Consider the following 26973-nt stretch of genomic DNA (forward strand, 5'->3'; position numbering starts at 1 on the left):
AATTTCTAAGTTACAAAGGGGCAAATAATTCTGCAAATATTGCAGGCAGAGTTATGCAATTTTGCAAACTGATGAACATTGTTACTATAAAAAAGTATTTTAAATTTCAATTGAATATCTCAAGCAATAATTGAGATATTTGACTTTACAAAAAAACTTTAACCAAAATTTCTAAGTTCCAAAGGGGCATAATTCTGTCAATATTGTAGGCAGAGTTATCCAACTTGTCAATCTGATGTACTTCGTTACTATAAATAAGTATTGTAAGTTTCAATTGAATATCTCAAGCAATACTTGAGATATTTGACTTTACAAAAAACTTTAGCCAAAATTTCTAAGTTAAAAAGGGGCATAATTCTGTCATTATTGTAGGCAGAGTTATCCAACTTGTCAATTTGATGTACCTTGTTACTATAAATAAGTATTGTAAGTTTCAATTGAATATCTCAAGCAATAATTGAGATATCTGTCTTTACAAAAAACTTTAACCAACGCAGACGCGGACGCTAATGCAGACGCCGGGGCGACTACAATAGCTCTCATATTCTTCGAATAGTCGAGCTAAAAACTGTCCAATTCAAGGGCAGAAAAGTCAAAAACGGGAACGATTTTTTTTCCGCATAAAATGTTTCTGTTATTATATTCTAACAACATGCCAAGTTTAAAGAAATTCTATAGAACAGTTTTAATTTTGCCTATTTGTCTATATGAAAACTCTCGAAAACAACTTTAAATGACCAATGACTTTCTATGAGTAACAGTTACTGAAGGGGAACTATTTCAAAAGAAATATGACTCCAGAATGATGAATGCTAAATGGAAATCAAATGAAACCCCAGTGTGCTCTAATGGCTCGAATTAACAGTAGCCTTTAACTTTTACAGCTACATAAATAAACTTTCAATGAAAACCCAAATTAAGAACAATTTTCCATATGAATCATGCAATGTAATTATCAAATTAAATCTCTAGTTAAAGATATACCTATGTATATTATCCGCAGCTTTACTGACATTTGCAGAAATTCCTGATATTTGTATCTGACCATCAGAAGTCTCTACCTTTATTTCCAGATGATGTTTAGCTGCAATACTTCGTATTTCCATGATCTGTATTTAGAAATAACTTTTAATATAAAACTAAGGCAAAATGGCCTCTCGGTTTTTTTTATTGGGTTTACAGTCCAACCAACACAAGTCGAGTCAGGTGCTCTTTTTACATTATTTCAGGCACGAACAGGCATCCGAGTAGAACAAGCAACATTCAGTAAGCTAGCTACTTGTAAATAGCTTTCTCACATGAATAATCTGAAGACACATGTCCAACTTGAACCTACAGTGGTTAGAGGCAAGTGGTTTGAAGTCAAGAACCTTTACCAATTAACCACAGCTTCAATCCTCTAATACTTAACATAAAAGAACTAAAACTGTGTCCAAAGGATACTGATGCCCCCACTGTGCAGATGTGCTTGTAAACAAGAGCATGCATATCTGTATGTAAGATTTTTATGTGAAACTTTTCATTAAAATCTGCCATCCAGTTAAAGAGGAGTTGGTTTCACAAAATTTCTATATGGTATATAGTGAAATAATCAACAAAGGAATATAATTCTGTTAAATTTGGTCGCAGCACAAATCTCTTCCTTTACTACCATCTACACATTAAGGTTGTTCATCCCTGGAAGTTTAAACAAAATCTGCCATCCGGTTTAAGAGGAGTTGCATTCACAAAATTTCAATATGGTATATAGTGAAATAATCATCAATTTAGGGCCATAATTCTGTTAAATTTAGTTGCAGCAAAATTCCTTCCTTTACTACCATCCACACATTAAGGTTGTTCATCCCTGGAAGTTTAAGCAAAATCTGCCGTCTGGTTTAAGGGGAATTGCGTTCACAAGATTTTGGGACATACGGACATACAAACGTACGGACAAGTGCAACACTATATGCTCCCCACTTTGTGGGGGCATAAAAAGTCAAACAAGAGGGACATGATAGCCCTGAAAGCGCTAATCTGTATATAGGCCCCCAGGGTGGGGCCAGTTTAAACCCAAGGGTGTTTATTTGAACAAACTTGGTAGACACCCATTAGAAGATATTTCACGCTAAACATCTAAGGACTAGCTTGTTGAGTTTTTTAAAAAGATTTTTTAAGCTTTAACTATACACATATAGTTAAAAGCAATGACACCCCTACAGTTGGGCCAGTTTTGACCCCAGGGCTTTTATTTGAACAAACTTTGGAGACCCTCACAAGAAGATGTTTCATGCTTGATATTTAAACTCTAGCTATTCTGGTTTTTTTTTTAAAGAAGATTTTTAAGTTTTTGCTATACACATATAAGGAAAATCAATGTCCCTTCTGGGCAGGGCCAATTTTGACCCTAGGGCTTTATTTGAACAAGCTTTGAAGACACTAACTGGAAGATATTTCATGTTAAATATCTTCACTCTAACTATTTGGGTTTTTTCAAAGAAGATTTTATAAGTTTTTGCTATACACATAAACAAAATCAATTACCCCCGGGGCAGGGCCAATTTTGACCCAAGGTCTTTTATTTGAAAAAACTTTGTAGACACTCACTAGAAGATGTTTCATGCTTAGTATCTAAACTCTAGCTATTTGCTTTTTTTTTCCAAAGAATTTTTTATTTTAAGTTTTTGCTTTACACATATATGGAAAATCAATGACCCCTGGGGCAGGGCCAATTTTGACCCCAGGGCTTTTAATTGAACAAACTTGGTAGACACTCATTAGAACATGTTTCATGCTAAATATATTAGCTCTAGCTCTTTGGGTTCTTTAAAAGAAGATTGAATAAGTTTTACTATATAATGCATATAGGGAAAATCAATGACCCCCTAGGGTGGGGCCAATTTTGACCCCAGGGCTTTTATTTGTACAAACCTGGTAGACACCCATTAGAAGATGTTTCATGCTAAATATCTTAGCTCTAGCTCTTTGAGTACTTGGTAGACACCCATTAGAAGATGTTTCATGCTAAATATCTTAGCTCTAGCTCTTTGGGTTCTTAAAGAAGATTTTTTAAGTTTTTACTATATGCATATAGGAAAAAGCAATGACCCCTGGGGCGGGGCCAATTTTGATCCCAGGGCTTTTATTTGAACAAACTTGATAGACACTCACTAGAAGATGCTTTATGCCAAATATCTATGCTATACCTCTTTGGATTTTTAAAAGAAGATATTTTAAGTTTTTTCTATCGGTTGCCATGGCAACCAGAGTTCTGCATGGAATTAAATTCTTTGAACAATTTTTAAAGGTGACCATCAAAGGAACATTCCTGTGAAGTTTGGATGAAATTGGCTCTGTGGTTTCTGAGGAGATGTCATTTAAAGTACTAGAAATGTGTCATCATGCCACGGATGCCCCAGCATGCAGCCAAAATTTCAGATGTTATAATATTAAGTTCCAAATTTGTTTGCACAAATTATTGTTTTAATTTTAAGTACAAAGCCCTTAAAACTTTTCAATGTTAACACAAACCATTTTCATATTTTCTTACAATGTTCAAGACACTGAAATTATTCAGCCTTAACCTTTTGAAAATAGCATATTTCATATTTGTAGCCAAAATAGTGGCTACATACATTTCCACAAAAGTATGAGTGCTGCAACTGAAAGTTCAAAATTTTTCCAATATTCAAGAAAGATAAGTTTGTCCAAAATCATTGAACCACGACCAAATTCAAACTTAAACTGCTTATTCCTAAGATGTATCTATATTATTTTCAAAGTGAAAGGGACATAAATCATCGAACCATGACCAAATTCCAACTTGACCTGCCCATTCCTTTGACATATCCATATGTCAAATTTGAGTTGAATATGTAACACTGTTGGGTAGATAATGAACAGAAACTGTAAATTCATATTATTTTCAAAGTGAAAGAGGTATAACTCTGCCAAAAATCATTGAACCATGACCAAATTCGAACTTGGCCTTGGCAATCCAAAAACATATCCATATGTCAAATTTGAGTTGAATGTGTTGTACTGTTGGGGAGATAATAAACAGAAACTGAAAATTTCATATTATTTTCAAAGTAAAAGGAGCATAACTCTGCAAAAAATCATCGAACCATGACAAATTCAATTTGACGTGTATTTTCTCATGACATATCCATATGTCAAATTTGAGTTGAATGTGTTGTACCAACTTGGGGAGATAATGAACGGAAACTGAAAATTTCATATTATTTTCAAAGTAAAAGGGGCATTACTCTGCCAAAAGACATCGAACCATGACCAAATTCGAACTTGACTTGTATTTTCTCATGACATATCCATATGTCAAATTTGAGTTGAATGTGTTGTACCGTTGGGGAGATAATGAACTGAAACTGAAAATTTCATATTATTTTCAAAGTAAAAGGGGCATAACTCTGCCAAAAATCATCGAACCATGACCAAATTGAAACTTGACCTGTATTTTCTCATGACATATCCATATGTCAAATTTGAGTTAAATATGTGCAACTGTTACTAAGATAATGAACGGAAACTGATGATGACGGAATGACAGAATGACGGAAGGATGGAAGGCCATTACATGGCGGGGGCATAAAAAGTTTACGGACGGACGACGGACGGACAGATGCAGGACGAAAAACAATCACAAAAGCTCATCCTGTCACTTTGTGACAGGTGAGTTAAAAACATTTGAACATCTGATGACCATTTTGTTTTGTGATACTATTTGTGAGCAGTTGACATAGCAATAAACAGGAAAGGGTTGGGTTATTTTTTCACAGCTTAACCGTACAGTAACCTGAAGGTCCAAGGAATAACATTATACTATTTTTTTTAGAGGACTTTCCATGTGCTTAGGTAATGACATTTGACAGTTATGTTCTAAAAATAAAACTTCTGGTTTTTGCATTAAGTTGTTTAACATTGTGCCTTTAGTCATGCATATTGAAAAAATGTGTATCAATGGCTCTGGGTGACGAGAATTTATCAGTTAATGTCTCAGTATGAGTTTTTATGCAAGACAAAGATTTCTCACCTGTTGATCATTCATATTCTTTATAATGCTGTCATTAAATTTGCTTGAGCATACTTCTTTATCAAGACAACTTTCCAACTTTGCTATAGCTTGATCAATGATTTTTTCAGACATTGCAAGAACAATAAATGTCACTTTATTAGGATCTTGGTTCTTGGCAGGTTTCTTCTTAGTCTGTCTTTTGCTTGTCTGATCTTGTCCTCCACCACCAAGCCAGCCTGTCCAAAAAAAGAAAGAAAAGATTATTGCTAGTGAAATCAGCAAAGTTTTAACATAATTATTAAAAAATATACAACTAATGCCAGACAATCAGTCTAATTTTATTTTTTTGTATGTATTTGTTTTTTTTTTATTTTCAGCTGAGTTTAAGGGAAGACAGACAAAACCCCACACATCAAAATCCCACACCTCAAAATCTTATAGAGTGGACAAAACCCAACACCTAAATTTAATAGAGTGGACAAAATCCCACACCTTCAATTTTATAGAGTGGACATACATGTAACCCAAAACTTAATTTTACTACATGCAATATGTAGAGACTTTTGGCTGACAACAAAATAAGTGACATTGTTGACAATTTGAATAATTAATGTTAACTAGAACTGTCACTGTCATGAAATCAACAGTGGCCATTTAAAGCTCAAGGACAACCTCTCTGCCAAATCTGAGGTTACTTTTAAAGCCAGTGCATTGCTAAGTTATGTATTCAACATGCTTCAAATGTGAAAATGTCAAAATCAATACACTTCCGAAAGGCAATTTTAAGCATTTGAGCAGACAAACTTATTGTAGTAAAAATCCATTTGACCTTGACCTTTGACAGTCAATTAAAAATAAAAATCATCAGATTCTACTAGTCATAAACAACCTCAATACCAATATGAATCATTTTTTTCTTTTGTTTAATAGAGGGCCATGGCCCCTTATTCTATTGTTACTGAATGAATTATATTATTCTCTTTTGTTCTGTTTACAGACAGATGGCCCCCTATCCCTATTCGGTAGTGCGGAAGGTGACAGATGTACTCACAAAATGGTACTTATGTGACTTTTCCTTTGATCTTTTTGGCCATTTGTAGTCACACAAGGCTTAAAACTAGAAATGTGTCCAAAGGACACGGATGCCCCCACTGACAACATATATAATGGTATATAGTGAAAAAATCAACAAAGGGCCATAATTCTATTAAATTTGATCGCAGCAAAAATTCCTTCCTTTACTACCATTTACACATTGAGGTTGTTCATCCCTAGAAGTTTAAGCAAAATCTGCCATCCGGTTTAAGACGAGTTGCATTCACAAAATTTCTATATGGTATATAATGAAAAAATCAACAAAGGGCCATAATTCTGTTAAATTTGGTCACAGCAAAAATTCCTTCCTTTACTACCATCTACACATTAAGGTTGTTCATCCCTGGAAGTTTAAGCAAAATCTGCCATCCGGTTTAAGAGGAGTTGCGTTCACAAGATTTCGGGATGTACGGACAGACGTACGGACGGACAAGTGCAACGCTATATGCTCCAACTCTGTGGGGGCATAAAAAGACACACAAGTAAAACTGAATGAATAGGATCAAAAAAATTTTACTGCTACCCATTGTTCTCTAAGTCACACAAGTACCTCTGGGTTAATACAGGCAGATGAACATTCGGACAAACAGGCTGATTCCAGTATACTCTCCTCACAACATTGTTGTGTGGGGGTATAATTAAGATTTGTGAATGTTTAACCTTTGATTTTCATATAGCAGTTTGTAATAGATGAATGCTTACCCTTTGATTTTTTTCAACAGTTTGTAATATTTGTATAGCGTATTATCATTCAATCATAATGTATTGTATATTGAAACAAGAAACATGGCAATGCCATGAAACCAGGTTTTCAATTATCACCATTGTAGATAAATATGTTGTATTTGAAATACAAATACAAGCAACAAACAATGTAACTATGTGCAATGTAAAACATGAATAATGTAGGAGGAATTGCCACAGAGGAAGTGTTCACTATAATTATATTCTGTATAAGGAATAAAAACAAAGGGCCATAATAAAATAAAAAATTATTCAATCACAAAACCCCGGCAATATGCCCCAGGGCACTGGATGACAAAGCTACTGTTAAAGTTTGAACAAAATCCGTTGAGAAATGTAGGCGTTCAGCACAGAAGAATTATTTCACTATATATTCTGTATAAGGAAAAAAAACAAAGGGCCATAATTAGGTCAAATATTATCCAATCACAAAACCCCGATAATGTGCGCCAGGGCACTTGATAACAAAGCTTCTGTGAAACTTTGGTCAAAATCTGATGAGAAATGTAGGAGAAGTTGGGCATGGTAAAAATTGTTCACTATATAATCTGTATAAGGAAAAAAACAAAGGGCCATAATTAGGTCAAATATTATACAATCACAAAACCCTGACAATATGCCCCAAGGCACTTGATGACAAAGCCTCTGTGAAAGTTTGGTCAAATTTCGTTGAGAAATGAAGGAGGAGAACGCGCACAGAAATTTTTTCACTATATATCCTATATTGGGAAAAAAAAACAAAGGGCCATAATTAGGTCAAATATTATCAAATCACAAAACCCCGACAATATACTCCAGGGCACTTGAGTACAAAGCCTCTGTGAAAGTTTGGTCAAAATCCATTGAAAAATGTAGGAACAGTTGGGCACAGAAGAAATTATTCACTATATATTCTATATAAGGAAAAAAAACAAAGGGCCATAATTAGGTCAAATATTATCCAATCACAAACAGAGCTGCATCAGTACTAAAGGTGTAGTACTTAAGTACCAGTACCAGTACTTAGCAAATTATGCAGTACCATTACCAGTACTAGATTTTAGCTCGGTACTGCAGTACCAGTACTTTTTTGGTGAAGTAATTAAGTATCAGTACCATTACTTTTATATATTCATCAAAGTTTGAATAAATACAGTGTCAAACAAATATTTGCAAATATTATTCAGCAAAGAAATAAAATCATAATTTACTTTAAAGTTAACATAACATATTTACAACTTTATAGTTTTAACATACTTTTTACAAACAATATTTACAACATATATTCAGGTCATAACTTAATGTTTAGTAACCAGCTAACTGTATAAATACAATGCAAACATCTTTCATTTAAAGCACAACAGTCTTTTGTTGCCTTTCACACCTTCACACCTCTGTTCAATTTATACCAAAGTAAATAACAACTTTTTATGGTGCTAATAATATCACTTTTTTCACTTTTAGAATAGAAAAAAATAATTAGTGTTTATTTTGCTCTTTTACTAGTAAATACAAAGTAATAAAAGTTTTTAATAAGGATATTTTAGGGTAAAGAGTTATTGTGTCTGCTTATCTTAATTTAATTTTTACTTAAAGTCTTTGGTGCTTTTTAATACTATGTTAACATTTGAAGGAAATATATTGCAGCAATTTATCTTTAGATTTGTTAACTTACTTTTTCACAAAAACAAAATATAGTTAATGTAATTTATAGCTTTATTTTATGAGAAAAATTGATGCTATTTTTAATTTTAATCAAAACCAAAAGTACTGGGTAATGCAGTAGCAGTACCACTTTTTAAGACAGTAATGCAGTACCAGTACCAGTAGTAGCAAAATTTTGTAAGAGAGTAATTCAGTATCAGTACCAGTACTTGCAAAATCGCTGCAGTACGTACTGCAGTACCAGTACCAGTAATGCAGCTCTGATCACAAAACCCCGACAATATGCCCCAGGTCACTTGATGACAAAGCTTCTGTGAAAGTTTGGTCAAAATCCGTTGAAAAATGTAGGAGGAGTTGCGCACAGAAGAAATTGTTTACGCCCACCCGTCCGCCCATCTGCCCGCCCGCCGACATACCTCAATCTAATAACCAGTTTTTTCCTTCGGAAAACCTGGTTAATAAAATAACACATACCATTAATTATCACAATCAAAAGAACTATGTACAAGAGGGCCATGTTGGCCCCGAGGTCGCTCACCTGTATATAGGCCCCCGGAGAGGGGCCAGTTTAAACCCCAGGTCTTTTATTTGTACAAACTTGGAAGACACCCAATAGAAGATGTTTCTTGATGTTAAGTTTTTACTACACACATATAATGGAAAAACAATGACCTTCCCCCCGGCAGAGCCAATTTTAACCCAAGGACTTTTATATGAACAAACTTGGTTGACACCCATAAGAAGATGTTTCATGCTTAACATCTAAGCTCTAGCTCATTGGGTTTTTTAAGAAAGATTTTTTAACTTTTGAACATACACATATAGTTAAAAACAATGACACCCCTGTGGCGGGGCCAGTTTTGACCCCAGGGCTTTTATTTGAACAAACTTTGTAGACACTCACTAGAAGATGCTTTGTGCATAATATCTAAACTCTAGCTATTTGAGTTAAATTTTTAAAGAAGATTTTTTAAGTTTTTGTTATACACATGTAAGGAAAATGAATGACCCCTGGGGTGGGGCCAATTTTGACCCCAGGGCTTTTATTTGAACAAATTTGGAAGTTACTCATTAGAAGATGTTTCCTGCTAAAAATCTTAGCTCTAGCTCTTTGGGTTCTTTATCAGAAGAATTTTTAAGTTTTTGTTATACCATTTTTAAAGGTGACCACCAAAGGAACATTCCAGTGAAGTTTGGATGAAATTGGCCAAGTGGTTTTTGAGGAGATGCCATTTAAAGTAAAAGTTTACGGAGGGACGCCGGACAAAAAGCTACCCTATCACTTTGTGACAGGTGAGCTAAAAAGTTGTAAATCCTACTTCAAATAACAAAGTTATTGGCCAGACACGATTCTGCTGCAAGGTCATGCTGTGACATAAACCTTGAAAGTAGCAACCCAAATGTTGCACACGACATGTTGTCTCAATCTGGTAATCATTTCTATGAAAAACAGTAAAACTTCGGTAAGTCGAAGTTGAAGGGACTTGCGTAAAAACTTCGACACATCGGGACTTCGACTCATGAATAGATCTCAATTCCATGACAAAATTTCGACCCATGACTAGTCTATAAGAAACCTATTTCATGTTTTTTTCCATCATTAATCTGATATTCACATATTACAATGATAAATATAGCTTGTTAAATAACGTTTTTCACGGCTAATTATTTGGCCTACTGTTGACGTATACAATAGAGTTACAAAAGGCGTAACAATACAAAAGGGTGTACCTTAACCAACTTATAGTATATATATATTTCACATATTGTTCTCACGCGACACTTGGTCAAGGATGTAATCAAATGAAAGTAGTTCTTACTGTTTACTTTCAAATACCACTACCGCAATTAAAATAGTAACGATTAAAGCATTTCATCACACATTTTATCGCAAACAAAGGCTGTTTGAACACACAGCTGTGTAATTAACACCTGTCACACAAGTCTTCGCAGCCAGATAAGGTGTGAAAAATGTCTTGAGATTGACGGTGACAAAATAATCAAACAACTTCGACTTTATTAATTTGTGGTAAATTTCACTAGATTGACTTAATACGGACCACGAAAAAACTTTGACACATCGAAAAATTCAACACTTAAAATCTTGACTCATAAATAGGTTTTTCTAAGGAATATATAGGGGGAAAGTCGGGACTTTAATTTTTCTTCGACACATCGAGAAAATCAACTAATCGAAGTTTGACTAAAAGAAGTTCTACTGTAGTTGTAAAATTCGACTTCAAATAATCAAGTTATGGGCTGGACATGATTTTTGTTCAAGGTCATGATGAGACCTTGACCTTCAAGGTAGTGAACCAAATTTTGCCCAAGACATGTCGTTTCAATGTGGTGATAATTTCTGTGAAATGGTTTTAAAATCCGACTTCAAATGACGAAGTTATGGGCCAGACACAAATTCGGGACATACGTATGTACGGATGGACTGACAGGCTGTGACCTTCAAGGTAGCGACCCAAATGATACACACAACACATCGTCACAATATGGTGATCATTTCTGTATGATAGTTGTAAAATCTGACTTCAAATGACCAAGTTATGGGCTTGACATTATTTTTGTTCAAGGTCATGCTGTTACCTTGACCTTCAAGGTAGCGACCAAGCTGTTGCGCGCCACACGTCTTCTCAATATGGTGATCATTTCTATGAAATAGTTGTAAAATCGGACTTCAAATAACAAAGTTATGGGCTGGACACGAATTTTGGACAGATGGAAGGACAACCCGGCGACTATTATACTGCCCCGAAATTTTTGGGGAGCATAATAATTAAATTAACCATATAAAACTTTAGTAAATATTTTGTTCTTTTCTAACAAGATCAAAATTATATGAATTGCATGGTTTTAAAACAAATAATTAGAAGGTGTGGGGTTATGTCCACTCTATAAAATTGAAGGTGTAGGGTTTTGTCCACTCAATAAAAATTTTGAGGTACGTTTGGTTTTGAAGTGTGGGGTTTTGTCCTACATCTTTTGTCATATCTTTGAAGTCAGCCTACAAAGATTGTTTTACTGGATTTGAGAGTTAAATGATCCTTAGACTCAATATCTACAATCAACAGCTACAGAGAAATTCCACTTTTTCAAAAGATCAACTTGTGACCTCAGGATTACAAATTCAATGCTCTCCCTATTGAGCTAATTAGGTGTGAAACCAGCATTGAATGTTAGTTTAACTAGAAATGTGTCCATAGGACACGGGTGCCCCCACCGTGCCACTGTTCTGTCAATCTTATGACTTTAGGTCAAATATTTTTTGAAAACTAAAAAATCTTTTACTAAGTAAAGGGCAAGAACTTAACGAATACTGACACAAGCAAACCCCAAGGTGCATAAGTACACATGCCAACATTCTTGTAAACTTTCAGGCCTACAAGTGAAATACTTTTTAAGCTATGTATGAACAAGTTAAAAATTGCAAATTTATACTACTGTAAGTCAAGGGCAATAACTCTTACAAAACTGAAAAAAATCCACATCAACGTCCCAGGTTCATAGCTACACAGTGATGTTAATCATTATTCCTGTAATTTAGTGATGTTGATCATTATTCCTGTAAAGTTGGTTGATTATAACTCAAGCAATCAAGGAACAAATAACAACATAATGAAACAGTTTTTACTAAGTCAAGGGAAATAACTCTACAAATACTGGATAAATCCACAAGTGAAACCCCAGGTGCAAAACTAAATATGCTGAGCAACCTTCCCGTAAGGATTAATGACTCTATGTCAAATCCTTTTTGAGTTACATGCGACACAAGTTGAAAATTGCATAATTTTAATAAGTCAAGGGCAATAACTCTAAAAATACTACAAATATCCAGACAAAAATACCCAAGTGTACAACTACACAATCATGCTGATCAACATTCCTGTAAAGTTTAATGACTCTAGGTCAAATCCTTTTTTGAGTAACATGCGACACAAGTTGAAATTGCAAAATTTTAATAAGTCAAAGGCAATAACTCTAAAAATATCCAGACGAAAATACCCAGGTGCACAAATACACATGCTGATCAACATTCCTGTAAAATTTCACGACTCTACAGGGCTCTCGTTTGGTAAAATTTGGGGCCGAATATCGGCCCCATTCCCCCACCAAAAAAGTGTGTTTTTTCCCCCCTAAAATCCCCCTTGAAATCCCTTGAAATTAATTTTTAACGGGCATAGAAAACGCCGATCGGCGAATGCATATTCCGCGTACGGCAACCGGAAATTAGTAAGTATTCCGCGAACGGCAATCAGAAATTAGTATGTTTATATAATTAAAACGTTCCGGACGGGTTTTAGCATTCCAACATGTCGTCGTACCGCAAAAAATAACAGAAATATTTCATGAAAGCAGCTTAATGATGTTTATTTGTTAACTGAATCTTACATTCACTTTTTTCTGTTTTTTTTTCCTGAATTAATCTTCCTCTGTGGAAATTCCCCTTTGGTTGAAAAATATTTGAAAATCATGCAAAATTCCCCCCCTGCATGGACCCTGGCCCCAGTCTCAAAATGCTAACGAGAGCCCTGCTCTAGGTCAAATCTTTTTTGAGTTACATGCAACACAAGTTGAAAATTGCAAAATTTTACTAAGTCATGGGCAATAACTCTAAAAATACTACAAATATCCAGACGAAAATATCCAGGTGCACAACTTCACATGCTGATCAACATTCCTGTAAAGTTTCATGACTCTCGGTCAAATACTGTTTGAGTTATGTGCGACACAAAAGAGAACTGACGGAAGGACAGACAAACGGAAGACTAAGGGTAAATCTAAATGCCAGCCACTAAAGTGGGGGCACAATAATCTGTTCTACATACCTTTTACACTTCTCATAATTTTGCCACCCCAACCTTCATTAGGTCTGCTTGCAATTGATATCACTTTATCAAACTCTCCCACCATTTGTTTCTGAAATATCACCAATCTGACCTCTTGTAAGTGTTTAGGATCAGTTTTAGCAAAGTTCAATATTGCATTAGCCATAGTTGTGGCTATAACTGAAGCATCCATCTGAAGTCCTGAAATAAAACATGAAATAAATAATAAACTGAATCAATAAATCAATCTTATTTTAAAGTTAGTCTTTCCTAATTAATATCCATTTTTAATCAAACTGAGCTATTTTAAATATTTGTTTTTGTGAAGGAATAAATTCACTGTTACTTCATCTGCAAAATGGTTTTACGTTACTAAGAATTCTAGCTTTGCTGGTGGAGGAAAACCTGAGGTGCCCCTCCATACATTATTTCAGACACAATCAGTCACCTGAGTAGAACTACTAATATTCTTAAGCCAGCTGGATAGCTTCATCATATGAAAGTAAACAAAGTTCCCTGCAGGATTTAAACCCAAAGGTGTGAATGGCAAATGGTTTGAAGTCAATGACACATTTACATACACTATATACATTTTTGTTATCTAACTGAAAAGCTTCTACATGTAAAAAGAATTCAACATGCAACAGAAGTGAAAAAACTTGTATAAATTATTATCCAATCAAGTTCCTGAAACTATTAAACCAAAACTCGGGTGTCTTATAAAACAATATTTTTATTGCCCAAGTAAGGCTTAAACATACTATCTCCTGGTTGAAAGGTGTCTATCTTAACAAACAATACCTTATAATCATCAGAAATTGAAAGAAAAACCTTTTACAGTATTGCTTATGCAAATTTTCATTTTTTATTCATCTCAAGTTTTTTTGTGATCTACATTATGAAAGGGTCATGTGAAGAAGCTATCCAGCCAGTTTACAGAACATCTATAGCTCTTATAACTCAGGTGCCAGTTTGACTCTGAAATAATGCAGGGAGGAGCACTTGAGGTCTTCCTCCACCAGTAAAGCTTAAAAGTCATCAAATGACCTTTTCACTGTTGATGCAGCCCAAAACCAACTGCTTGCCCCTCTCAAAATTTATACCTAAACACTGTAACATATTTAAAGACATATACCAATACATATGAGAAAGAAAATCTTGTGTAAACCTTTTCATTTAAGTAGAAAAAAAAAATTTAACGAAGGATCAACTGATAATAAGTATTTAACCTGTTCCTAGGGCAGGGAAAGCAATATCTTTCATGTGTTCCTTATCAGCCTTAAAGAGGCATTTTTCTATGATGTCTAGCCATTCTTGTGCTGTTTCCTTAGCAACAACATGTATGATCTTCTGACAGCTCATTCCAGGTGCTGATGTTACAACAAGATGTTCCTTTTTCATTATCTTTCCTAAATTATAAGCATTCATTTTTATTTGAACATAACCTTTATAAGCAACATAAGATTTATGCACCTTCAATAATAACAAGAGGGCCATGATGGCCCTGAAGTCGCTCACCTGTATATAGGCCCCCGGAGCTGGTTAGTTTTAACCCCAGGGCTTTTATTTGAACAAACTTGGTAGACACCCATTAGAACATGTTTCATGCTAAACATCAAAGGTCTAGCTCGTTGGGTTTTTTTAAAAGAAGATTTTTTTAAGTTTTTCCTTTACACATATAGTTAAAAACAATGACACACCTGGGGCAGGGCCATTTTTGACCCCAGGGCTTTTATTTGAACAATCTTTGTAGACACTTACTAGAAAATGTTTCTCGCTTAATATCTAAACTCTAGCTATTCGGGTTTTTTCAAAGAAGAATTTTAAGATTTTGCTATACACATATAAGGAAAATCAATGTCCCCCGGGGTGGGGCCAATTTTGACCCCAGGGCTATTATTTGAACAAACTTGGTAGACACTCATTAGAAGATATTTCATGCTGAATATCTTAGCTCTAGCTCTTTGGATTCTTTAAAAGAAGATTTTTTAAGTTTTTACAATATGCATATAGGGAAAATCAATAACCCCCTGGGGCGGGGCCAATTTTAACCCCAGTGCTTTTATTTGAACAAACTTGGTAGACACCCGTTAGAACATGTTTCATGCTAAATTTCTTAGCTCTAGCTCTTTGAGTTCTTTAAAAGAAGATAAGCATTTCAGCTAGCTTTGAAGAAAGTCCTTCATAGAATTTACAGTGCACATACAGGATGACCGCTACCTTAAGCAGACCTAGGGTGGCATGGGTACTGCATATAACCTTTTTTTTGTGAACAGTTCAGCCAAGAATGAAGAAAATCTTCAAAGAGTATATAATTTATAGAGCTGACATGAAGTCTTCTGACATTATATCATAAATAGATTGCCCCCAAATTGTCACCGGTTGCTTTAAATTTGTATATGGCCAAGTGACATTTACAGTATTCATCGGCTACTGACTGGTTGTCGGACGCTTTTCGTTTGGTCACCAGTCTGATATTGTGACTCAGGTCAATTAGTGACCAGTCTGAGTCAGGTGATCAATTGGGGACGGACTGTCTATGTTACTAGTCCTTTTAAGGATTTTTAAAAGCAGATGTGAAATGGTCGACATTTGACCTTTAATGCTGACCTTTACCTTGTACAGTGGCATATTATCTTAAGGTATTACAACCCTTATGGGCAGTATAAGGAACTAAAAAATTGACATCATAGGTCAGCTATATACCTTAAAGTACACCAGTCCTGTATGCACAATTTAAACAAAGTTTACCGTACGGAAATCAAGTTATGGCCACGTTTCTGAACTCAAGCTAGGATGTTATGAGGGCCCTTTTTAGAAATGAGGAACCTTTAAATAATCTGCTATAACATTCTAATGAAAAATGTTTTCCCATTAATTTTTGGTAAGAAACAAATAGTACCATTCAGCTAACAATCCACATAAGCAAAATTATGGTTTCTACTTAAAATTTATGAAATCTGTATAAAAATGTTACCCTACCCCACCCATTTTTACCACGTGTCTGACCATTTTCCTACTTAGGGAGCCTAATTTAAACAAGAGCTGTCGTTAGCACAGCAACGCTCGTCTATTCTTAGTGCATGATAGTAAAAAAAGCCTTGATTAAAAGGTAATATTTTCTCAGTAAAGAAAAAGGCAAAATTTTTCTTCAAATCCATATTACAGTTATAGGTCTTGGAGAGAGTGACCTATTATGCTCTCAAAGAAGAGTAAAAAATTTCAACATGTTTTTAAGCCTTATGTCAATGAACTTTGAAAATATTTGAGGTATTACAAAAACTTTAACGTAAATTCAAAGTCGAAAAAAGGGGCATAATTCTGTCAAAATGCTTGATAGAGTTACCTCCTCCTGTCTACAAGTTGGGGTCATGATGGTCAACAAGTACATGCAAAGTTTCATAACCATATGTCAATGGACTTTGAAAATATTTGAGGTATTACAAATTCTAAGTCGAAAAAGGGGCATATTTCTGTCAAAATGCTTGATAGAGTTACCTCCTCCTGTCTACATGTTGGGGTCATGATGGTGAACAAGTGTGCAAAGTTTCAAAGCCATATGTCAATGGACTTTGAAAATATTTGAGGTATTACAAAAACTTTAAAGTAAATTCTAAGTCAAAAAAGGGGCATAATTCTGTCAAAATGCTTGACAGAGTTACCTCCTCCTGTCTACAAATTGGGGTTATGATGGTGAACAATTGTGCAAAGTTTCAAAGCCATATGTCACTGGACTTTGAAAATATCTGAGGTATTACAAAAACTTTAAAGTAAATTTTAAGTCGAAAAGGGGCATAATTCTGTCAAAATGCTTGATAGAGTTACCACCTCCTGTCTACAGGTTGGGGTCATGATGGTGAACAAGTGTGCAAAGTTTCAAAGCCATATGTCAATGGACTTTGAAAATATCTGAGGTATTACAAAAACTTTAACGTAAATTCTAAGTCGAAAAAAGGGGCATAATTCTGTCAAAATGCTTGATAGAGTTACCACCTCCTGTCTACAGGTTGGGGTCATGATGGTGAACAAGTGTGCAAAGTTTCAAAGCCATATGTCAATTAACTTTGAAAATATTTGAGGTATTACCAAAACTTTAACATAAGTGGTTACATGACGCAGACGCAGACACTGACGCTCGGGTGACTACAATAGCTCTACTTATTCTTATCAAATAGTCGAGCTAAAAATCCTTAAAATTTACCCAAATGAGTGCCTGTTTTCAATGTTTCCCTAAATTTTCAAAGAAGTATATTATTGGTTGATCTTGTAAAATATGAAATACTTTTACCATCTAGTTTTGATTTTATTACACTTTGAAAATATCAGGTACCATATTTATTACTAGATTTAGCATAATTTAGCCAATAAACACCTATATAAATTAAAAAATCAAAATTAAACAATTTTTTTTTTACAAATGGGACATGAGAGATACATAAATAATGTTAAAAGAAAAAAAGAAAGAAAGAAAAAGTTGACTCTTCTGGGGATTGAACCAACGGCCCTCATTTTCAATGTAGTTAACAGTAGTTCTAGCCTATTTGAATACTCTTCAAAGCGGAGGTTATGCATTAGGATGGTAATACCTTAATTAAGATGAATATCTGAGACATTAGTAAGAAAATACCCGAAAGACCACCCGGCTCGGGTCGATTCGTTGTCCGCTTCTAGCCGAAGCCTAACCCCAACCCCAGTCTCTACGGGTGGAAAGCGACCCTAGACGATGGCAAGAGATTTAGAATATTTATATAGCTGAAATGAAATTGTCTGACATTTGACCTTAAGTGTGACTTTGACCTTGAGCCATGGATTTGGCAAATTGCCTAGTTAAGATGAACTTATGAGCCACCCACCGCCCACACTTATGTGATAGGGTATATCATAGGGATGAAGGGAACATAAGCCTAGATTACACTCAAGATAACAAAGGTTGTTAGTCTCATGTAACTTTCCTTATTGAGCTATGCTGGCTTATAAACAGAAATAACAGCTCTCAAAATAAACAGAAGGTGCACACAACAAATTAAGCACTGACAAGGACCTGTTTTTCAACCTTACATGAATTTGACACTTCGAAAATGAACATTAATTTTATTGTATTCAATAAATCTGCATGGAAGTACATAATAATTATACAATACCTAAATACTTAAAAATATCATCAGTGAGTCTATAAACTGTGTTTTATTGCACAATATCTCACAGAATGTTTGTATTAGCTTACTTTTGTCATCCACTTCCTTTTCTAAAGCTTTGCCTCCTTTCTTCAAAATAGCCTGAGAGACATTACCTGAAATAAATTAAAGATACATGTACATCATTTTGAGCAGAAAGATCCCAGTCGAATTTAACACAATTACCATCATTGAGAAGTCTGGTTTGAATATGTTGGAAAACATAAAATATACTTTCAGCCAATGAAAGGTTTAATATTTTTTTAATGAATTTGATAAAACAACAATCAATGTCAGGCTTACCTCGACTTAAATCAAGAGCTTCATTAGAGCTATTAACTATACATTCGGTATTTTGTGCTGTTATGTCACCTTGTTGCACCAAGATTTTCAGACTTCCGAACTTGTATGCACCATCATCATTCTTAGATCCATCAACATCATCCAATGACTCGTATAAGTTCTCCTCATCCTCATCCCCGGAGTCAGCCGATGGTTTACGAGCTGGAAGAACAAAGTATACTAAATTCTTCTAAATGCAATGAATAGTGTCAAATGTATTCTTCTAACCTCCTCAAATTAAAGACTCAGCCATATTTTCCTATACAGGCATGGGAATGAGCGCACCTGCATAAGGTGAGGTAAACAACTCTCAAGTGATCATTGACTTTAAGATGGCTGCTGCCGTTGAATGAACTCTAATCACTTACAAACAAAATTTTAGATTAAGATGACATAATCAGGTGACATAAATAAAGTTTAACATAGTCAGCAGATCTGTATAAACTCAAGACAAAAATCCAATAACACTGCCAAAGCTAGAAGAAATTTCTGTACTGACTCCAGATTGATGGTTGATCTGTAGACAAATATGAAGACAAAAGAAAAACAAGATTGCATTTGTGAAAAATGCTATGCCATCGCAGTAGTACAACACTAAATATTAATATAGGAACAGAATTTTTTTGTTTCTATACAATTGAAAATAGCCAAAATGCATAGATCACTGACCTATCTAATTTTTATTATCAGATTAGTGGTTAAATCTATTGATATTCAAATAAAAGACCAGAGTAGGAATCTGTCAATGCAGTAGAGTCTAGTGAATTTGGTGGTGAAGGTTATATTTCACATGGCCAAAATTCCATGACTGTACATCAAAGGACAACACAGTAAGACACTTTGTCAAAATCTAGGTCAGCTGATATCAAAGTTCACTTTACATCTTCACCTGTGCACATGGTTCAAATTTCATAGCTGTACATCAAAGGACAAGAAAGTAGGTCAACATCATCAAAATTTACGTCACCTGATATCTCAGTTCAATTTTACGACTAAAACTGTGCACATAGTCAACATTTCATGGCTGTACATCAAAGGACAAGAAAATAGGTTACTGACCCCTTGGACAAGGCAAAATTTTGACCCATGGGTTTAATTTAAACAATCTTGATACAGGTCCACTTAACAACATTTTGAGATGATTTTTTAAGTTTTTACTATATACATATAAGGAAAACCTATGACCCCTGGGGCGGGGTTAATTTGGACATTAGAGGAAAAATTTGAACAACATTGGTAGAGTACCATTAGATTATATCATATACCAAATATCAAAGCTCTTAGCTTTGAACCTTCAGACAAGAGATTATTTATTTTTTTACTATATGTACATATAGTGAAAATCAATGACCCCCGAGGCGAGGCCAATTTTGACCCCAGGGCTATAATTTGAACAATCTTGGTAGAGGTCTACCAGAGCTGAATGCCTTATGCAAAATATCTATGCTCTAGGCCTTGTGATTCTTTACAAGAAGATTTTTTAAATTTATTCTTATAATTCCTTTTGGTTGCCATGGTAACCAGATTTCTGCATGGAACGAAATTGTTTGTAAAACTTTGGAAGCCCTTCACCCAAGAATCAATCCTGCCAAGTTTGGTTGAAATTGGACTAGTAATTTTTCACAAGAAGATTTTTCACTATATAATTTATAGAACACACAAACATACAAACACACAGGTGATTCCCTATATGCCACCGCATCGCAGTTGCTGCGGTGGCATATCAATATCAGGCAAAAGAATTTGTCAGATATAAAATCTATATCTATATAGGGCTACATCACTAGAAAATCTTAAGAAGTTATAAGGACAATATGAAAACAATGAAGAACTATGAAGAACATTTTTGGTCATATCTTACTGGTTAATAGCCCATTTAAACTTGTTTTCCTGAACAAAATATTTTCTCATATTACAACTATTAATCATCAGCAGTGAGTGAAAAATGACCATCAGACTCAATGTCTTAGAGAAAATGTCATGGACTCACTCAGCCTGTAATGCAGGATTCAAAGTATGTTAACAGTATTAATCAATGAATGACATTACTTGTAGCTCCAAAGTTTCTCAAACCATCTGTTTTACAGCTTTACATTTTCAATGCATTTTCCCACAATATTTTGTAAAGCTTTGTGTTATATGACAAGAGCTATCAGTGATCACATGTATTGCCTGATGATAGTCAATTCAGCAGTTGAATTCATAGGGGCAATTGGACAGTTTGTTCACTATATGTCACATCTACTTTGTAGCATGGTAGCAAGAGACACAAACATTGTTAACAGGACAAAAAGCTTTTTTTAATGTGTAGGCCATAGCTCAGCCAAAAATCATTGAACTGGAAAATGCCAACAATATGCACAACTAGACTTGTTTCTGATCATTCCAGTAAAATGTGGATGAAATTGCACTAGTAGTTTTTGAGGTGTAGTCTGGACAAGTTTTATGACAGACAGACATATAGACAGATGGACAGACAGACAGACCATTGAGAAGTGGCCCCATATATGTTGCAGCTACTTCTCTACCAGGCAACATAAAACTGATACATTCAAAAAGGAAAGGGAAAACAAAAACACAGAGAAAACTTGTCAATCAATCAATGTTTATTCAAACATTTCTTAAAATAAAGTTTTTTTAAATATTCAAAATCTTTCTATAAAGAATGATCAACAAAGAACAAACATGCAACAGTATTGCTTTAAGTATATTAAGATTCAATTTAACACAAGATAAATAAATCTATTTTATCAATTTATTAAGTCTTGAATAAATCATTTCTTTACAATGAACACAGTGATTTTAATATACCATTTATATAGAATTGTTCACACATGTCACATTGCCCTAAAACGCTCACCCGAAATCCATTGCAATCAAAGGTCATAATTTTTTCATGCAGAAATAGTTGCAAGTGTCACATGTTGGCCCAGTAACATTTGACCCTGGGACTATGATTTGTTTAGATTTCAACTAAATTTATGCTCAGATAAGCATAAACTGTTTCATTCATAACCACTTGAATAACTCAAAAACAAAAACTATGTTTCTAGAGACTTCAACAAAAGTATTCTTTTACATATATAACACTATATAGCATACTAATTAAAATATGACAAAAGTAAATATTGACCAACATACCAATTTTCAAAACATATTGGATATTCCATAACAAACCAATCAACATTTTCAAAAAGAAGAAAAAAGACTACCTATGGTATAGCACAACACAAACCATTCAAAATGGTTAAGACAACATAAATGCTTGGCACCTATATCACAGCTTAAAAGACAAAAAAAGTTCACTAAATTATATATACAACATTTGTGATTACCAAAAACAATGGCAAAGAATTATGGTTAGAACAAATATGTATAAAAGAAAAGGGATCATGCCAGTACATAATTGCAATGTTTTTTTCTTACCAGTACACACAAAGTAACTTTTTCTTAAATCAGTACACAATGTAATATTTTTTTCACACCAGTACACATATTAATTTTTTTGGTACCAGTACACAAAGTATTTTTTTGGGGTGCCAGTACACTATGTAATGTTTAACATACCAGTACACTATGTAATGTTTAACATACCAGTACACTTTGTAATGTTTAACATACCAGTACACTATGTAATGTTTAACATACCAGTACACTATGTAATGTTTAACATACCAGTACACTTTGTAATGTTTAACATACCAGTACACTATGTAATGTTTAACATACCAGTACACTATGTAATGTTTAACACACCAGTACACTATGTAATGTTTAACATACCAGTACACAATGTAATGTTTAACATACCAGTACACTATGTAATGTTTAACATACCAGTACACTATGTAATGTTTAACATACCAGTACACTATGTAATGTTTAACATACCAGTACACTATGTAATGTTTAACATACCAGTACACTATGTAATGTTTAACATACCAGTACACTATGTAATGTTTAACATACCAGTACACAATGTAATGTTTAACATACCAGTACACAATGTAATGTTTAACATGACAGTACACTATGTAATGTTTAACATACCAGTACACTATGTAATGTTTAACATACCAGTACACAATGTATTGTTTTTACATATGAGTTCAAAATGTAATGTTGTTGTTTTGTTTTTTTGTTTAAAGAGGTGTATCCAGTATGTGGTTTGAATTTTAAAAGCATTAGATTTATAAAGGCTGGAAATATGGCTTCAACGCCATAGAGGATATTGAATGAGTGTAGATTTAATACTAAATTTATTGAATGAGTTGTATATTATGCAAGCGCTTGCAAGCATACTATTATTTTATTCAACAAGTCTGATAAATTAAGTATTGAATCTACACAAATGTAATATTCTTTTTATCACATATATAAAATAAGAATGGACAACTGTCAAAAAAGGTCATTTTTCAGTGACGCGCCTATAATGTAACACTATCATTAGCGCTTTTACACTATGTTTGTATTTAACGCAAATGTCGTCACATCAAAGTGATATTACACTAGTGTAATATCGTTTTTATTTAATGGCTTTATTACACTTCTGCGCTGCGGTTTATGGGATAAAGCCAAGTAAAACATTAAAATGTTACACTTAACAAATATGCAAATTATTTAAATATTTAAAAAAAGTTCACTAAATTATATATACAACATTTGTGATTACCAAAAACAATGGCAAAGAATTATGGTTAGAACAAATATGTATAAAAGAAAAGGGATCATGCCAGTACATAATTGTAATGTTTTTTTCTTACCAGTACACACAAAGTAACTTTTTCTTAAATCAGTACACAATGTAATATTTTTTCACACCAGTACACATATTAATTTTTTTGGTACCAGTACACAAAGTATTTTTTTTGGGTGCCAGTACACTATGTAATGTTTAACATACCAGTACACTATGTAATGTTTAACATACCAGTACACTATGTAATGTTTAACATACCAGTACACTATGTAATGTTTAACACACCAGTACACTTTGTAATGTTTAACACACCAGTACACTTTGTAATGTTTAACATACCAGTACACTTTGTAATGTTTAACATACCAGTACACTATGTAATGTTTAACATACCAGTACACTATGTAATGTTTAACATACCAGTACACTATGTAATGTTTAACATACCAGAACACTATGTAATGTTTAACATACCAGAACACTATGTAATGTTTAACACACCAGTACACTATGTAATGTTTAACATACCAGAACACTATGTAATGTTTAACATACCAGTACACTATGTAATGTTTAACATACCAGTACACAATGTAATGTTTAACATACCAGTACACTATGTAATGTTTAACATACCAGTACACTATGTAATGTTTAACATACCAGTACACTATGTAATGTTTAACATACCAGTACACTATGTAATGTTTAACATACCAGTACACTATGTAATGTTTAACATACCAGTACACTATGTAATGTTTAACATACCAGTACACAATGTAATGTTTAACATACCAGTACACAATGTAATGTTTAACATGACAGTACACTATGTAATGTTTAACATACCAGTACACTATGTAATGTTTAACATACCAGTACACAATGTATTGTTTTTACATATGAGTTCAAAATGTAATGTTGTTGTTTTGTTTTTTTGTTTAAAGAGGTGTATCCAGTATGTGGTTTGAATTTTAAAAGCATTAGATTTATAAAGGCTGGAAATATGGCTTCAACGCCATAGAGGATATTGAATGAGTGTAGATTTAATACTAAATTTATTGAATGAGTTGTATATTATGCAAGCGCTTGCAAGCATACTATTATTTTATTCAACAAGTCTGATAAATTAAGTATTGAATCTACACAAATGTAATATTCTTTTTATCACATATATAAAATAAGAATGGACAACTGTCAAAAAAGGTCATTTTTCAGTGACGCGCCTATAATGTAACACTATCATTAGCGCTTTTACACTATGTTTGTATATAACGCAAATGTCGTCACATCAAAGTGATATTACACTAGTGTAATATCGTTTTTATTTAATGGCTTTATTACACTTCTGCGCTGCGGTTTATGGGATAAAGCCAAGTAAAACATTAAAATGTTACACTTAACAAATATGCAAATTATTTAAATCAACAAATATGCAAATTATTTAAATTAGAGTTTACAATTAAAATAAAATTATGCAAAATGAGTTAATTACATTGAAATTCAGGTAGATTAAGTTTGGACAATCATTTTGAAATGAGTTAAAAAGTACCAATTACAATTATGGAAATAATCAAGATTACGGAATGATATATGCACAACAAATATGCAAATGGGATTATCACTGTCATTTACATATATATATTTGCAAAATTGATAAACATAATATATAAATCAACTGCAGTTACAATTTATGAGCATGTCAATCAAATGCCATAACTGTTTTACAAATTGCAAATTAGCTGATCCATTATTATGTTTTACAAAATACACTTCTTAACTATATGCAAATGAGATTATCTTGATGCAAATGAATTAATTAACATAATAAGCAAAGGCATTCAATATTAGCTGATCATGATTCACAAAATACACTTTTTATTAATATGCAAATGAGATGATCTTCATGATTCAGAAAGTTGCAAATGAATTAATTAACATAATAAGCAAAGGCATTCATTAGCTTCTAATGATTTACAAAATACACTTCTTAATAATATGCAAATGAGAAGATCTTCAATATTCAGAAAAATGCAAATCAAATGATTAACATAATGAGCAAAGGCATTCATTAGCTTAATAATATCATGATTGACAAATTTGCATTTTGGATTTATTAACATGCAGATAAGTAGATCATTACAATTCACAAACATGTCCTAAAGTTTATCATCATGATTTACTTATATGCAAATTACATATTGTATCTTTTTAATTCATTTTTTCTTTCATTTTAAGTTCACTGTTTTATAAGTCATATCTGCACTGAACTGCTCATATTAAAACTTTTCAGTTTCACTAGTGTTTAAGGAAAATCTAAGATACCAATCTGCATTATCTATACAAACAGCCACCTGTGTAGAACCACCAACCTCCCATAATCAAGCTAAATAGCTTCCATGCCAGTAACAATTCAGCAAAAGAGCCAAAAGTGGTAAGGAGCAAATGATTGGACATCAGCAACAATAACCACTCAGCCTTTTAGGTTCCCTAATATATTTAATAGGCCAGACAGTCAAATACTTAAAGATATCATAACTAAGCTCAAATTTGAAATCAAAAATGAGATAATTGCTACACAGTCTCTTTGTATTTGTATTGTTTTGTATTATAAATATAAAGTAAATATGTTCTGACTTCATACAAAGTAGATATGTGCTGATTTAAACTAAACACACTATAGGTGGATACAATATAAATATATAGTGAAATTAAATAAACCGGCAGTTTTTAAAGAATGGCCAAACAATACTTGACCCTTACAGACAGCTTTCCATACATAGTTAAGTTTGTACATTCTTTTTTTCAAATTAGAAATATTCAGTAAAAATTTCAAAGATTTCAATAAATTTCTGCGACAAAAGTATTTTACTCCAAAAGGACCATAGCATACCCAGTATCTTTAACCAAAATTTGGGTCAATTTTGATACTAAATTTTAAATGATGTTACAGATTATGTGATATTAATTTCCATCATAAACATATTATAAATGAAAATCATCATGAGGCAAAATATAAAAATTAATGTTCTTATTAAAAGCTGATATCATATCTAAAGATAATGTGAAGTGGCAAAAGATTTGAAAAGTATATTCACAACAAAAATAATTATATCTTGTAATTTAAAGACATCTTTTCACTTACATCATGCCTTGTCATATTCAATTCAACTATAAATTTGAGTATAACAACTCACACATAAATCCATATCATTATATTTCATAGAACAAGAATTTAAACTATTATCCCTAGGGGTATGGCAAAATCTTGCACAACTCTGACATTGTAACACTGTTTGTCCTCCAGCCCGATTGAGTAAATCTCCACAATGACAGCAAACAGCCACATTATACACTTTCTTTTTCTGTGAAGTTACAGTGCCCGGATAGTCTGGAAATGGTATTAAAGCTTTAGCT

At 33.4% G+C, this 26973-nt stretch overlaps 1 protein-coding gene across 1 annotated transcript in view; it reads right to left on the minus strand.

Annotated features, from left to right (window-relative positions):
• The window catches only part of LOC132741036 (protein mono-ADP-ribosyltransferase PARP14-like), a 57350-nt gene that overhangs the window by 26342 nt on the left and 4035 nt on the right, over window positions 1–26973 (minus strand). Inside the window, exons 3-8 of the mRNA XM_060729116.1 lie at window positions 18813–19013; window positions 18560–18625; window positions 14565–14744; window positions 13336–13536; window positions 5033–5250; window positions 985–1109 (exon numbers count right to left, since the gene is read on the minus strand). Coding sequence (XP_060585099.1) covers window positions 985–1109; window positions 5033–5250; window positions 13336–13536; window positions 14565–14744; window positions 18560–18625; window positions 18813–19013 — 991 coding nt within the window. The remainder of the gene's footprint in view (window positions 1–984; window positions 1110–5032; window positions 5251–13335; window positions 13537–14564; window positions 14745–18559; window positions 18626–18812; window positions 19014–26973) is intronic.

Source organism: Ruditapes philippinarum, unplaced genomic scaffold, assembly GCF_026571515.1.
Source record: "Ruditapes philippinarum isolate M1 unplaced genomic scaffold, ASM2657151v2 ctg4768_1_1_1_1, whole genome shotgun sequence".
Lineage (NCBI taxonomy): Eukaryota > Metazoa > Mollusca > Bivalvia > Venerida > Veneridae > Ruditapes > Ruditapes philippinarum.